The 15,130-nt window shown below is 32.1% G+C and overlaps 3 protein-coding genes across 5 annotated transcripts; 1 reads left to right on the top strand and 2 right to left on the bottom strand.

Annotated features, from left to right (window-relative positions):
- Positions 1-75: 75 nt before the first annotated feature.
- LOC123194532 (uncharacterized protein At4g29660) lies at positions 76-3,245 on the bottom strand. 3 transcript variants are annotated; one of them, XR_006497287.1, is made up of 3 exons: positions 2,955-3,245; positions 1,169-1,337; positions 76-427 (listed from the first exon to the last, which is right to left on the bottom strand). XR_006497287.1 is itself a non-coding variant. In XM_044607769.1 (2 exons), exons 1-2 carry the CDS (start codon positions 3,135-3,137, stop codon positions 1,224-1,226), a joined length of 297 nt encoding a protein of 98 aa, XP_044463704.1. In that variant the 5' UTR covers positions 3,138-3,245; the 3' UTR covers positions 1,142-1,223. The 3 variants fall into 3 exon arrangements, 1 of the variants encoding a protein (XP_044463704.1); XR_006497286.1 differs by having other exon boundaries at positions 1,145-1,337; positions 2,955-3,243; XM_044607769.1 differs by lacking the exon at positions 76-427 and having other exon boundaries at positions 1,142-1,337.
- Positions 3,246-3,694: 449 nt separating this feature from the next.
- On the bottom strand, positions 3,695-7,544 carry LOC123194531 (thioredoxin-like 2, chloroplastic). Its single transcript, XM_044607768.1, has 4 exons — positions 7,041-7,544; positions 5,311-5,490; positions 4,533-4,697; positions 3,695-4,084 (listed from the first exon to the last, which is right to left on the bottom strand). The coding sequence occupies exons 1-4, from the start codon at positions 7,239-7,241 to the stop codon at positions 3,959-3,961; spliced, it is 672 nt and encodes a 223-aa protein (XP_044463703.1). The 5' UTR covers positions 7,242-7,544; the 3' UTR covers positions 3,695-3,958.
- A 3,612-nt stretch (positions 7,545-11,156) lies between these two features.
- LOC123194599 (enhanced ethylene response protein 5) lies at positions 11,157-14,933 on the top strand. The gene is made up of 13 exons (XM_044607882.1): positions 11,157-11,437; positions 11,525-11,661; positions 11,743-11,836; positions 11,912-12,001; positions 12,127-12,192; positions 12,282-12,371; positions 12,481-12,537; positions 12,824-12,885; positions 13,726-13,813; positions 13,976-14,052; positions 14,183-14,257; positions 14,335-14,440; positions 14,552-14,933. Exons 1-13 carry the CDS (start codon positions 11,177-11,179, stop codon positions 14,681-14,683), a joined length of 1,335 nt encoding a protein of 444 aa, XP_044463817.1. The 5' UTR covers positions 11,157-11,176; the 3' UTR covers positions 14,684-14,933.
- The last annotated feature ends 197 nt before the right edge of the window (positions 14,934-15,130 follow it).

Here is a 15,130-nt window from a genome sequence, read left to right as displayed (position 1 = left end):
GCCCGATGGTTAGCTGGATTGGCTAAAAATCCTTGGTTGGAGTTTGATGAGAATTTGGGTTCAAGTCCGTTTATATTGGATCAAGATGATATTATTGAATCATGCCGAACTTGAACAAGAATGACAAAGAATAAAGCCGACTGTAATCTTCTGCAGTTCTTTTACAGGGGAAAATGCCAATACACAAAATAGCACCACTGGTACCTCCATTACAGATATTCTTCTTCAGTAAACAACATACATAGCAACACTAACACATATATATAGATTTATGCTTAATGCTTAAATCCTTGGCTTAATTTCATACAGCTGGCTTCTCTATTGGAGAAGAAATAGCTTCAAGACTCAGATCTCTGACTCCCTTCGGTGGACCGATGCTGCATCTAGCTGTGCTGTGCTGCTGGATAGCATCTTTTATTTTTTGAAACTGCATGTGGGTTTGAAAAGAGAAATATTAGACATGAACACAAGAAGTTTTCAGATATTCATACAACTTCTTCACTGTATATGAATGCCAGCAAACAAGAACCAACAAATCATGCAAAGTCTAATTCGCATTCTGTATGCTATGTACCAATAATTTTCATACCATCAAAGTACCTTCTTCTTCTTCTTTTTTTAACTTTTTTGCACATTATAAACCAACCAGAGCCTGTGACTTACTAATGAGGCCATGAATAAATGTTTCCCTCTTCCTCACAATTGTGGATTCTAATTCTTCTTCAGTGGACCGGAAGGAGTAAATTTTAATGCATTTGACATTGCTATTTACACTTTCTGGCAATCATTTGACAGATTTGCTTTGCCATGAAAGAGAGTCATCCAGTGATCAATAGCAATAATCAAAACATTCCGAAAATCTCATATCCGGTAAGTGAAATTGACAACGGCAAAACTGAGCTATAGATTAAACAAAACTGAGGTGTTAAAGAGTATTTAAGATCATATTACGACACACAAAGGGTTCTCTGGTATAAATTGAAATCAATATCACATTCATCCTATTGGGAAATTCTTTTTCCTTAGTGTGGGCATATCTTTCAACCACATAAAGGTATGCAGCATCATCACCTCACGGTTTACTTGGATTATTTCTCATACTAGAAGGAATATTTGTTTGCTAGATGCCAATAACAACTCTCACCTTTATACAATAAGCATGACTCACTAGATATCAGAAGGAAGAAACCTCGGCACAGGTTGAAAACTGGCTGCTGTGGCTCTCACTGATTAGGATTCGTTGGCACAGCGCCATGATACACCTTCCAGGGTCCACCATAGAATTTTGGCTTCATAAGTGGCACTGCTTGGCCAGGGTGATCTTCCCAGTACTTTTCCTGCTCAAATAAGCAACACAATTCTCAGACCAGAGCCTTAAATTACTGCCCTGAGATAAAGGGTCATACTAAATGTCCAATTTAGTCAATTTACATGTAAAGAAACTCTTACTATTACTATGATAAATCATACTAATGTTTTTTACTTGTCTGATTAAACTTTGTACTTACAAGAATATGACAGATGAAAATCATTAAATCACCCATTTTATTGATTAACTAGTACACTAATGAATCTTAACATAAGGTAAACTTAAGACTTTTGGAGCTTGTAAGTAGGAATTATCCAAATGGAGCTCCATGAATGCCCTAGTTTTCCACTAAATTTTGTCACCTCACCTATCATATTCTTATAGTCATGAATATTTTATCAGACTAAGGTCAAGCTTACCAACACACAATAACAAAATTCTATCCAATCTTTCTACAGTGTTCTAACAACCCAAGTGGCCACAAAATATTTCTGAGTAATTGCTTCATGTGTCAACTGCTCACAACAAAACTCCTGTAATCTTTTTCTTCATAATCAAATATGTTATTAACATCACATTCATTAGTTGATAGTGGTGAACAACAATTAGTTCCCATCTCATCTTTCTAAGAGGTATTCTGATTGGACATTGAAGAAAAGGGGCACAAGAACTGCTCATGCTTCTGCTCTGCCTAAGCCAGCTAGCTTCAAATTGATTGGTTTAAACTGGGGAGGAAGAAGATATTAAGTCAATTGGACTGAAATGCCCAGCAGAGATGGAATGACACCCACCGGAGAAGGAACTCATTTGTAGCTAGGCCTCTATACAAATTATAGTTCATCTCAAAACGAACGATAATTCAAGCAATTTGAATGCTTATCAGCATGATCCAGGTATTCAAGCTAGCAGATCAAATCATGAGTCCTCATCCACACTGTTTGGAGAGGCAAATTAGTTGGCTAATTGAAACACAGAAACTGGCCAGTGTGATTCTCATATTTATTGGACCAAATTTTCTTATTTACATCCATCTTAACTACTTCTTTAAGTACCTTAAATGACCTCCAAACCTCACAAGATGTTACATAGTGCAAGGTCTATATGGTATTAAAGACCATAAAAGTTTGAACCATAATATAAAGAAAGGTTGACAAATATATGAACATAGCCCAAAATTTCTAGGATGTGCTCTCCGAATTTTCTCTATCATATACTTCAAAATTAACCTGCTCAGAAATCTCTAAAATTCAGTATTTTCCAGTAGCAACGACTGATATGTTAACCACTAGCATTCAAGAGTTTACACTTAAACTCCATCCTACTGAAAAATTACACATGAAATAGCACTAAAAGATCAAGCCCAACATTTTTAACTAGAACAGTTTCTAAAAACCATCATATAGGACATCTGGAATATTAGCAAAGATATAAATATTAATTTGCTAATCATTTTTGCATACATATGAAATATACATACATTCATACATACATATCAACAAAAAATGAGTAAAAATAACAACAAAATGATGTGATGGAAATTTTTGTTAAGTAAAAATAAAAGGGTAAAAAGCTCTGAACTCTAAAAACTGGAAGCCAAAACAAACTCCGATAAAGGATAAATTCAAACAATTGAAAGATGAAATACCTTGTAGAGTTGCTCAGTAATAGCAGCGCCGATGACACCAGTGTAGAAAGCGGTAACATAGATGGTTACGAGAGGAGTAAAAGATTTAGGTCTCCTGTAGGGCTCTATCATGTCCCAAAGAAGGGTTCTTTCCCACTTTGTGTGCACATAATCTGCGTATTTTCTCCATAGATAGCTCGCCATTTTCTCCTCTATATCCACCGCTTCACACTCCGCGGCGCGTCGGATACAGTGTTTATGCCTGATGGATTGACGAGGTCGAGATGATAGAATAAGCTGTTTTTCCCTTGCTTGTTTATTTATATTTACAATTTAGGGCTTCTAAATTTGAACAGTGATGAAAATTAACCAAAGAAAAGAAATTCAAATATTAAAGGGCTTATTTTATATTTATCATAGCCCAAAAGAAGCATTTTCAATCACTACTGGATATAATCCTCTGATATAAACAAACTGAAAATATTTTTCAACCTAAATCAAACAACTTTATAACCCAAATCAAATCAAATCATAATTTTTAAACAAATTAATCCGATTTTATAGTTAGTCAAACTCAAAATTCAGTTTGAACTCAAACTCAAACTTAATTCCTCTCAAATAAATTAAACTTAAACACATTTGAGACAAGTTTGATAAACTCAATTTTGATTTCACTCAAATCAAATCAAGCTCAAACTTCAGCCCAAAGCAAAGGCCTATAAGCTGTAAAAGGCTTCTCATGGTTAACCATTGCAGCCCAATTGTAAAAATGAATATTCAGGACTTGAAATTTCATTTCCACTTCAGTTTTTTTAACATACATAAATACAAAAAAATAGAACAAGAATGACAAAGAATAAAGCCGACTGTAATCTTCTGTAGTTCTTTTACAGGGGAAATGCCAATATACAAAATAGCACCAGTGGTACCTCGCTACAGATTTTCTTCTTCAGTAAGCAACATAGATGATAACACTAACACATACATATAGATTCATGTTTAACGCTTAAATCCTTGGCTTAATTTCATACAGCTGGCTTCTCTATTGGAGAGGAAATAGCTTCAAGACTCAGATCTCCGACTCCCTTCGGTGGACCGATGCTGCATCTAGCTGTGCTGTGCTGCTGGATAGCATCTTTTATTTTTTGAAACTGCATGTGGGTTTGTAAAGAGAAATATTAGACATGAACACAAAAAAGGTTTTCAGATATTCATACAACTTCTGCAATGTATATGAATGCCATCACACAAGAACCAGTAAATCATGCAAAGTCTAATTCGCATTTTATATGCTATGTACCAATAATTTTCGTACCATTAAAGTACCTTCTTTTTCTTCTTCATTTTTTAACTTTTTCACATGTTATAAACCAATCAGAGCTCGTGACTTACTAATAAGGCCATGAATAAATGTGTCAGATCATAAACTTATTCAATCAACCATGCCACTCTTCACCTTATCTTGCCCTCTTCCTCACAATTGTGGATTCTAATTCTTCTTCAGTGGATAGGAAGGAGTAAATTTTAATGCATTTGACAATGATATTTACACTTTCTGGCAATCATATTAGAAAGGAAAGGAGATGAGAAAACTCTCACCTTAGCAAGTGAACATGAAAATGCTTCCAGCTGTCCATGAGCTCCTCGATAGAAGTGAAAAAAAGGAAGAACCTTCACATTCAAACTTTTGCACATTGGCTTGTTCTCATCAAAATTGACTTTCAGGAATAATATTTCAGGGTGTTCCTTCGCTGTCCTGCAGAGCTGACATTTTTTCCACGAGAAAATCATCACAATTATTGCACAGTCGTTTAAGTGCTAATGCAAATATATAAACTATAAAAGTTAATAAATCATTATGTGAAAAGCAAGACATGTATCTTTTCGAAGGAATCATTAGTTGACATCATTTAAGGTAAAGCCAAATCATATGATTAACCTTCGGAAATTTAGAAACTTTTTATTTTTTACTCTCATTAAATTCATTAGCAGCAACATTCCTGTCCACTCATCTATTGTAGAAAAGTAATAACAGATGACTTCAAGGAAAAGACCGAAGCGCTGGTGCCAGTCTCCAGCATTAGATGGCAATCTCAATAAAAAAAATCCATCATGTGTCACCATAAGCTATATTCATTTTTGAGTCCTATGAAAAACTAACATTCTATTCCCTTAATAGCATGAGACCAAAAAATGTATAATTTCTTTCTCCTGTGCCCCATTAATCACTCTATTAAAGGTAATTAAAAGCAGTAATCTTAACCAACATGCTCTAAGCCAATAATTTTGTTAAAGCTGGCAGTGTATATGGTTTTAAAAATGGTTATTACAAAGGCTAAAACTAGTACAGATGGTCAATAAACAAACAGGGTGTTACCTTTGGAAATAATGCCCGGCAAGATGCACACCAGGTTCCATAAAATTCAACAATGACTAATTTATCTCCAGCTTGACTTAATGCACCCAGAAATTCTTGAGTAGAATGAATGTCAATCATATTTGGAGCATTCTTTTCCCACCATTTTGGCTGGTCAATTTGAGTGACAGTTGCATGGGCCTGGAGTGAAGCATCCAAAACTTAGAAAGAACCACGATATAAGAACAAATATAATAATCGACATAGACCCCCAACACAGAATAAAAACAACAAAATTACTTCACAGTACAAAGCAATTGGGGCAGGTTCACACCACATTTCAATAACAATAACTTTTTTGATAAAAAATATAGATTTTGTATTAAAAGTAAACCGGTCAACCAACATGATAATTAAAACCCTCAAGCGAGGTGAACACCTTATACAGAGACATTTTGATATCAGTAGACAGACAAGCCAAAGTTTAATTGCTACCAATTGCAAATAACCATAAGACAAGTAAGGTGGGGTATTAAAATATTATTTGAAGGTGAACAAATTTTATCAGAGACATGCCATTAAAATAACTCTAACAAGTGAGCTTGATTGATACATTGTAGAAGCTAAGAGATTCCAATACCAATATACATACATGGTTGATGCTTTACATTTTAGAGAATGCAATATTCTCTAATCCTTAGATCTAATGACTACGGTGTATTTATTTTAACATAAAAAATGTTAGATGTTTCAGTTATTATCATTTCTTTCCAGAAATGTTGCACCACATAAAACAAAAACAAAGAAAAAAGGCCAGATAAAAGAAAGACGCAAAATACTTTGTCTATTAATTAAAAAAAAGGTTAATGCATCAAATCCAACTGCAAAGACAAAACTAAAAGTAAGGCACAAAAAAAGCCTTCATTCTTTATAGTAAAAAACTAATAAGTAAAATTTTGCTAGTCTGCAGAATGATTAAAGAACCTGCCAAAGTGACTCCAAATAAATCCACCCTCAGCAAAATTTTAGTTCTAAAAAACACAAAAAGGGAATCCATACAAAATTGATAAAGAGGAGAAAGTAAACGGAAGAACATGATAATAAAGTTGTCATGAACTTTGTGGGGAAAAATGTTTCTGGTTTCATGCCTTACCCAACAATTGGGCCATTGTACACAAATCCTAAAAGATTTGTCATGGAATAATTTATCAAGGCAAAGAAAACAAACACACAATAAAATCAGATTATTTTGTAAACGAAATTCATGCTACAGAATGGCAAATCACTCTCCAATCAACAAGGGAGCAAACTGTAAATAGAAAAATACATTCATATTATCTCAGCCTAAAGTAGATTTGACACGAAGAACCATCTAAAATTAAAGATTTCAAGGAAAGTTAATAAAATGTTTAAATAACTTACAATTCTAACAGTGTTACAGACAATCAAAGTGTCATCTAAATTCACTAAACTTTCAGCTTGAACAGCATATAAAACTCCTAACTTCAACACAGCCGATAGTCAAGCAATTTCAACAAATGGGTTCTCCTAATTTCAAGCATAGCTCGCAAAAACATATAACTTTTCAAACCAAAATAAATTAATAAAATTTCTCAACTCAGACAGCAAACAATACTCATAACTGACATAAAATATTGCACGAAACGTAATTCCAACAAATGGGTATTCAAAATTGTAAAGACTTAATGAATTACAAATAGCATTAGAATAAAACGGACAAGATGTATGACCTTGAAGGAGAGAAAGTGCTTCTTAGGCGTGAAAGAAAAGCGAGAAAAACCAGCAGCAGAAGAATAAACAAGAGGAGAAATTTTCTTGTCTAGAATCAGATTAGGTGGGAGGGAATTCAACGTAGAGGCGAAAGAACCCAGCACCAACGAAGACGAAAAGCGAAGCGACTGAAACGAAGATACCCCAATAACATCTGCCATTTACAGATTGATAGATAAAAAAGGAAGAACAGAAACTTGGAATTATATATATATTAAAAAAAGTAAATGAAAAGAAAAATCTAAAAAAAGGAAGAGAAAAAGAAATTTATTCAATCAAACTACATAAGGTCAAAAGGGGATGGAGAGTGACAGAGAATTTAGAATTGTAAAATTTGATTGCTAATTTAGAGTTTGAGAAATTCAATTGTGTTTGTAAAATCAGATATTATGGAAGAACAAGAGTCCACGTATTCACATTTTTTAATTTTTTGTAATTCGTTTTATTTGAGCCCTTCTTCTAAGTGGTTGGCCGGTAACCCACCACCTTTGCTCAGACCTTCTTTCGATCCTTTTATTATTTCTTCTGTCTTGTCGGTTGTATCAATTTTTTTTTTTTATTTTAGGATTGCGTCTCAATTTCATTAATATTTATTTAATTGAATTTCTAAGTTGTTGTTTTTAAAAAATATGTTATTCAATTATCATTGATTGTGATGATCTGGCATTTAATTACAATTAGCTATTTATTCCTAATTATTTAAGTTCCATTTTTATATTTCAAAAAAAAAAAAAAAGAACCCTTGATCAAAAAGCTAAATGAAGACCCGAGGAGTTAGTTTGAGTGAATGAAATATAAAATGCCGAAGTAGAAAGAACTAAGTTCAAGGCCCGCACGATCTCATGTCTAACCAAACATTGAATGAATGTGCAGGTTTTTTGTAACTAAAAAAAAAGTCAAACAATCATTTTGAAATGAAAAAATAGCAGTCACCCCTCCAATCACATCGTTCTTGCCTAGCTGGGGTGGATACAAATCAGAGTTAGTCTGATTACTTCTTCAAATTAAAAATGACCCAATTTGAGTTTTTCTAATCAAAATTAAATCAGACTCAAATTTGATTCAAATAAAAAATAATTCGACTCAAATTTAGTTTAATTTGTAGCTCAAATTAATAGTTTAAATTTATAATTTGATTCAGTTCGAATTAATAATTTGAATGTATGACTCAAATTCGTAGTTCATTAATAAAATGATATTATTTTACCTAAATAATATTCAAAAATTTTTATTTAAGCCGAATTGAGTTATAAATTCAAACTGTCAATTCAAACTATGAATTTGAGATTAATCGAATTGTGAATTCAAATTGAAGTTGAGTCTAATATCTTATAATTCAAGTTCAGTTCGGTTTAAAAGTCGAACTAGATCTTTTGATTTAAATTTGAACTAAACTGAATTGAGTTGAGTTAACTTTTTAGACCAAATTGGTTTGGATTATATTCAGATGTATTACCTAGTTTTCTCTTAAAAAATAAATTAAAATTAAATTATAAAAAATTTTATATAAATTAAAAAAGAAAAGTCAGTGTCAAATACAATTTGTATGTAGATACGTAGTAGTCGTAGGAGTAATTGGATTTTGTTTCTGAATCACGTGATTCTTCCATTGAAGATTCGAGAGGCTGAGAGCTATTTTGCTGTTCCAATTTAGCAGCTAGAAACTGCCAATTCTCGCCTGACAATTTGCACAAAGCTAACTTTTTCATTTTCCGGACAAGAAAACAAATGTTAGCCACACGTCCAATTTTACACGTGAAAATATCTGATTAACAAGGTTGCCACTTAATAAATTGTCCAAAATTGATTGAAGCACTAGGCCAAGAGACTTGGCCTTCCACATCGCTTTCTTCACGTGAATATACTTTTTTTTTTATATATATATATATAATTTAAATATATAAATAATATATTATTATATAATTTGATATTATTTTATTTTTAATTTAAAATTATTTAATCATATAATAATATATTATTTATATACTTAAATTATTTACTAAAAATATATATACATAATTTTATTGATTATTAAATAGGAGCACAACTAAAAAGGATGATCCACTAGTACAAGAATATAAGTCTCTAATGCCTAGATCATTTCTAATGCCCAAATGGGAGGTTGCTTGATCAAAGATAACAAAGGTCTAAGCAAGAAATGTAGGGCATGAGACACGTAGAGAAGTTGAAGGCACAACAAAAGAACGAGAACATTTATAGCTACATATAGCATAAGTAGGGTTAATAATTTTCAATACGATCTGTTAACTTGATATGATACAATATGAAAAATATTAGATTTTAAGATTTTTTTATACGAAATTTATTTCAAGTCAATTCAATACAATTTGAAATTAAATCAGATAATATTAGGGTTCACACGAAAGTAATCAGACATAACTCAAATCAACTTGAATATTTTTTATAAATGTGACTTTAATCACACGAAAGTAATCAGACATAACTCAAATCAACTTGAATATTTTTTATAAATGTGATTTTAATAGAATTTGTTAAGGATAAATTATGAAAATGTTAAAAGACAATATCAATAACACTTGAGATCTTTATATATTACATATAGTTATATTTTTATATAATTATAATTACTCATATTATTATTTATTTTTATTTAAATATTTTATTTTATTATTTAATAATAAGAATTTGACTTGATTAGTCAGATTACAAATGTCTTTTAAAGGTCTTACTCATATTGTAATTATATGTTATGTTTTTATAGTAAAGATATGAAATTTTTATATATTGTAGATAGTTGTATCTTTGTATAATTGTAATGACTCATAGTATTTTTTATTTTTATTAAAATATTTTATTTTATTATTAAGTAGTAATAATTTGATTTGATTAGTCAGATTATTAACGTGTTTCAAAAGTCTTTAATAGATAAACTTTTAGAGCATTTGTCAATAAAACAAAACGTTTATTGTGTGTTTTATTAATAGTATATTAGAGTAATTTGATGACGAAATTAAAACGATAAAAACACTTTAAAGAATAAAAATAATAAACAATTTGAGATAATTTGGGTCGGATTAGATTAATTTGAATATTAAAGAATTGGATTAAAGTTAAAAAAATTTAATATAATTATAATTCAGATCGGGTTAGAGTTTAAGGTCTTTAATATGAAATCTAAACTGACACTATACGAATACGACCCAATGACATAAGCTATCAAGTTTTATAAGCAAAGAGGAAATTTGGTGGCAGTAGGTTAAATTAGCTATATCTAGTTGGATCTACAAGTGTTTGTTAAATTCTTTCAATTTGTTTAACCCCCATTACTACCATCGAGCCACGACCTTTTTTTTAAAATATAAATAATTCAAATTAATGTTTCATAAATGTAATAAAAATTTAAATTTAAATTTTTTATTTGAAAGTTTTAATACTAAATAATTTTGTTAACCCTGATGTTAGTCACCACCCTCTTACCTATTAAGCCATCCTCGGTCGCACACCAATTAAATTAGTATTGGCGTAATCGGTGCAACTATTGTCTTTTACCTTCTCTTCACCAATTACTCACTTATCATTCATACTTGAAACTGGTCAGTACCACTCTTATGATGTCCCTCTACATTATGGCAAGATCACACTCACCTCTCTCTCATCATCTTCGATGACTCCATCTCGATATTTGGAAATTTTACCTTCTCTCCCTTGATTATATCATGTTCGAAACTCGTCAAAAGTCCTTTCTTTTAAACTTCTCCCACGGTGTGGCTTAATAAAGCCTTCATCATCTTCGACTTCACTCCACAAGATGACTCGATTGGTAGTAATAGTGAGATTGTAGTCAAACTAACGACTAAAGTTTTAAGGATTGAATTTTAAGATTTCAAATTTATAAAAATATTTGAAAACTAACATGTTTAAAAAATTAAGGTGAGATTCATTAAAAAATATTATTCCTTTTAATTTTCAGACAATAAAATTATTATTTTACTGTTATAACAATTTTTTTTTTTTTTTGAAGCAAGAGATTGTTTTGGGTGAGGGTGTACGAGTTATTGTGCCATGAAGGGGTGGAAAATGTTTTGGGCCACACTTTGGGTAGAAATATGTTATTATGTACAGAATATTTTCTCCAAATGCTACCGATCAGTCTTCAGTCGTTCCTTCCCAGTCGACTTGGATTTTCAACTCACTCCGATTCAACTCAATGGCCTACGTTTCGATGGGAGAAGCACACAGAAGAATCACTGATTACCTCAACCGCTTCTCCGACGCCGTTTTCTCCCAAGACGCAGCTTCACTCAAACTCCTCTTTTCTTTCTCTTCCAACTCCCACTCTCTCCTCTCACTCGCCGACGCTCTCAACGTCTTCCAGGTTCAATTTTTTTCCCTCTACGCCTCTATGTGACCGTATTTAACAATCAATGGTTAAGCTTTTATTTTTCTTTTGTGCTTGTAACAGGACGCTAATAGATTGATTAAACAATCCGATAAGTACTCTCAGTTTGGAGAAATTATAGTTCCGCTTTTTCGTTCTCTACAAAACTATCGAATCGGAAACTTGGTTGATGCCTATAACGCCTTTGAAAAATCTTCCCAGTATGTTTTTTTAAGTAATGTTCTTATTATTAATTATAATTGGAGACGCACTTGCTTGCTAATTAAATGAGGAAATTATAGTGCTTTTCTTCAGGAGTTCCGAAATTGGGAATCGGCCTGGGCTTTGGAAGCATTGTATGCCATTGCTTATGAGATTAGGGTTCTTGCTGAGAGGGTACGATTTTCTCTATTTTCTGTTTAAAATTTTGGGGAGATATTTTGCTGCATTATTGTTTGTAATTTTTTGTAGGCTGATAGAGAGTTGGCTGCTAATGGAAAGTCCCCTGAGAAATTAAAGGCTGCTGGCTCTTTTCTTATGAAAGTCTTTGGGGTTCTTGCAGTATGTTCCTCTATACTAATTTTCATTATTAAATTGACTTTATTTGATGGATGAAAGCTTTAAGTATGTTTAAATTTTTTATTTCTGTCTTTACTAATTCTTTTGAAGAATTATGTCAATTCTAGGGAAAAGGTGCAAAACGTGTTGGAGCATTATATGTGACGTGCCAGTTGTTTAAGATCTACTTCAAGGTGCTTTTCACTTTCTATTTCTCTAAAATTTTGAAGAAAGCTATCTAATTCAGGCTTACATTAAGATATTTAAATTGTATTACCTGCAGCTTGGTACTGTTCACCTATGTCGTAGTGTAATAAGAAGTATAGACACTGCCCGTATTTTTGATTTTGAGGAATTTCCTAAAAGAGACAAGGTAAGATTCAAAATTTTTTAAGGGGAAGGGGTAGATTATATGTTTTTCTTTCTCACAAAAAATAATTCTCTTGAGTACTTTTAGTTACTATCATGACGTGCGTTTGCAGGTCACTTACATGTATTATACAGGCCGTTTAGAAGTTTTCAATGAAAATTTTCCTGATGTAAGTATTTAAGTTCCTTTTTAGTAGTTCTGATATGATTTGATTACATGAAGATGGTTTCTAGTCTTTTTATTGGGGATTTCCACTTGGTCTGTAGACATTTTGGATGAACATTCCAGTGTGGACCTAATATTCAGTCTTTAAATGATATTGTTGGATGTCATGCCATCATCTCTTAATTGGAAAATGAAATGTTTCAATATTATATATGGCTTGATTGGTTGCATTATTTGTTGTATTCTTTATTGTCCTATTATTCACTTGGTCTCTTTTTATGACCTTGCAGGCTGATAAAAAATTATCATATGCCTTGACACATTGTAACCCTAGGAGTGAATCCAACATAAGGTTTGTTTTAGTTGTGCTTGATGCATGTGTTTTTCATCTCAACGATTGAAAGACTATGAACTGTTTCTTGTGCCATTGTTAGCCTAAAATGTGCATTAACTGGCATTATTGGATATTATTCCTATGATGTTTTATTAGAAAATATTAATGTCCATTGTACCATTATTTTTTCTGACATAAAGGATGGCGTTAATTTAGATTTTATAGCTGAAATGGTTTTTTTTTTCCTCACCTTATCGTTTTGATTGAGTTATTCAATATACATCATTAGACAATTTCTTGGCTTGATGATTGTGTCTGATTTTCTTTCATTTAATACATGGGAGAACTATTATAGTTTGTTTAACTTTGTTGGAAATTGTGATAAAATCCCGTGACAATTGTTTAGGAATTAGATTAATTGTTATCATCCTTTATGTAAATCAAATTAGTTGTTTCCTTGTATGTAATTCCATTTAGCATGTATTATGGGATTAAGTTAGATTAGCATCTATGTAATTTTCAAGTATAGCGAATTGAATATTCCAAGTATTCCTATGATTACATTGTAATTCTGATAATGAAATATGTGAGAAATAAATAAACCTTTCATCTCTTTCTCCGGTTTTAAACTTCACTCTTTTGCCATGTTTTGGAGCATTAATGTTGTACTTTGTGCATCAAAATCATTGCTTTTTGCTTCTTTATGTGGTGTTTGATCTCAAATTCTGTGGTTGATTATGTTGCCTTTTGCATTGAATAGTTTTTTCCTGGAATGTTATTTAAGATAAGCACGAGATCTATAGCAATTTCTTAACCTAGCAGTGCATAGCTTATACTTTCCCTCTTTCTGTTGTGTAGGATGATCTTGAAATATTTGATACCGGTGAAGCTTTCGATTGGCATCTTACCAAAAGAGTCGTTGCTAGAGAAGTATAACTTAGTTGAGGTAAGGCATGCCATTTGAATCTTTTTTTCTCTTTGGGAATAAATTTTATCATCTTACAGAAATCAAATTAATAACAACTCTATTTTTTTAATTTGATAATGGATGGGAAGAGGACTTCCTCTTTGTGCAATTCGTATCTAATATCTGGTGGTTCTCTCACAGTACAGCAATGTTGTGCTAGCTCTGAAAAGGGGTGATCTCCGACTTCTTCGACATGCTCTCCAAGAGCATGAGGACCGGTATGTTTGCCTATTCAATTTGGGCAGTCTGTAGTTCAACCGCCCACAAAAAATCATTTCTTGATGGTGAAATTCAAGTCATCTACTCCCTGAAACTATCTGAATGATGATTTTTTCTTCTTTTGATAAGGTTCTTAAGATCAGGTGTATACCTTGTGCTGGAGAAGCTAGAACTCCAGGTTTTTCAAAGACTGTTTAAGAAAATGTGAGTTCAATTTCACTTGATTGTTTACATATAATTGGGATATTTTGCTCATGCTAATTTTCATTATAATTCTGCAGTTACATTATCCAAAAGCAGAAAGACCCTAGCAAAGCTCACCAGATGAAGTTAGAAGTAATTGTTAAGGCATTGACATGGCTGGAGATGGACATGGATGTTGATGAGGTACAATTCTTCATTCTTGTCATTTCTTGGTTTTTAGAATTTGTTAGACTCTTCCTTTTGTGGTAGGTTTGCCTTGCAGATTATGTAATTAGAATACATTGCAATGCGTAGGTGGAATGCATAGTTGCCATATTGATACACAAGAACCTTGTGAAAGGGTATTTCGCTCACAAGAGTAAAGTGGTGGTCTTGAGTAAGCAGGATCCTTTTCCAAAATTAAACGGGAGACCGGTCAATTCGTAGAGACGGTGAAAGGCTTATTTAGGATGCTAAGATGAGCTTTTTATGATTGCAGTAGACACTCAGGATCATACAAATTCTGATACAGATGTAGTAATATCATTTGGTCGTATTTAATTGTGTTATACATAACGCTTCATTGTTGTATTAATCAAGTCAAATTAGTGCGATTTTGTGAGTACACTAGATGGGTTATGATGTGCTTTTGAACTGTCCCCAATCCCTAGTTATTAATTTACAAATTTTTTCATTACTTATGATGTGAATTGTGCGTTCTTTGGGTACTCACTATTTTGTAAAGAATGAACAAAGTTCAGTGAATTAGTTTTGAAATCCAATGAGTAATTCGAATGGTTAAAAAAAGTCATATAAAAAAATATGAGTTTAAATAGTTTTTGATGATATTTTAAAATTAAATTATTAACTAATCTAATGCAAAAGTTATGGTCA

This window comes from Mangifera indica, chromosome 13 (genome assembly GCF_011075055.1).
Source record: "Mangifera indica cultivar Alphonso chromosome 13, CATAS_Mindica_2.1, whole genome shotgun sequence".
In the NCBI taxonomy this organism is placed as follows: Eukaryota; Viridiplantae; Streptophyta; class Magnoliopsida; order Sapindales; family Anacardiaceae; genus Mangifera; species Mangifera indica.
The sequence above is the reverse complement of the archived record's forward strand: the minus strand, read 5'-3'. Positions and strand labels throughout refer to the sequence as shown.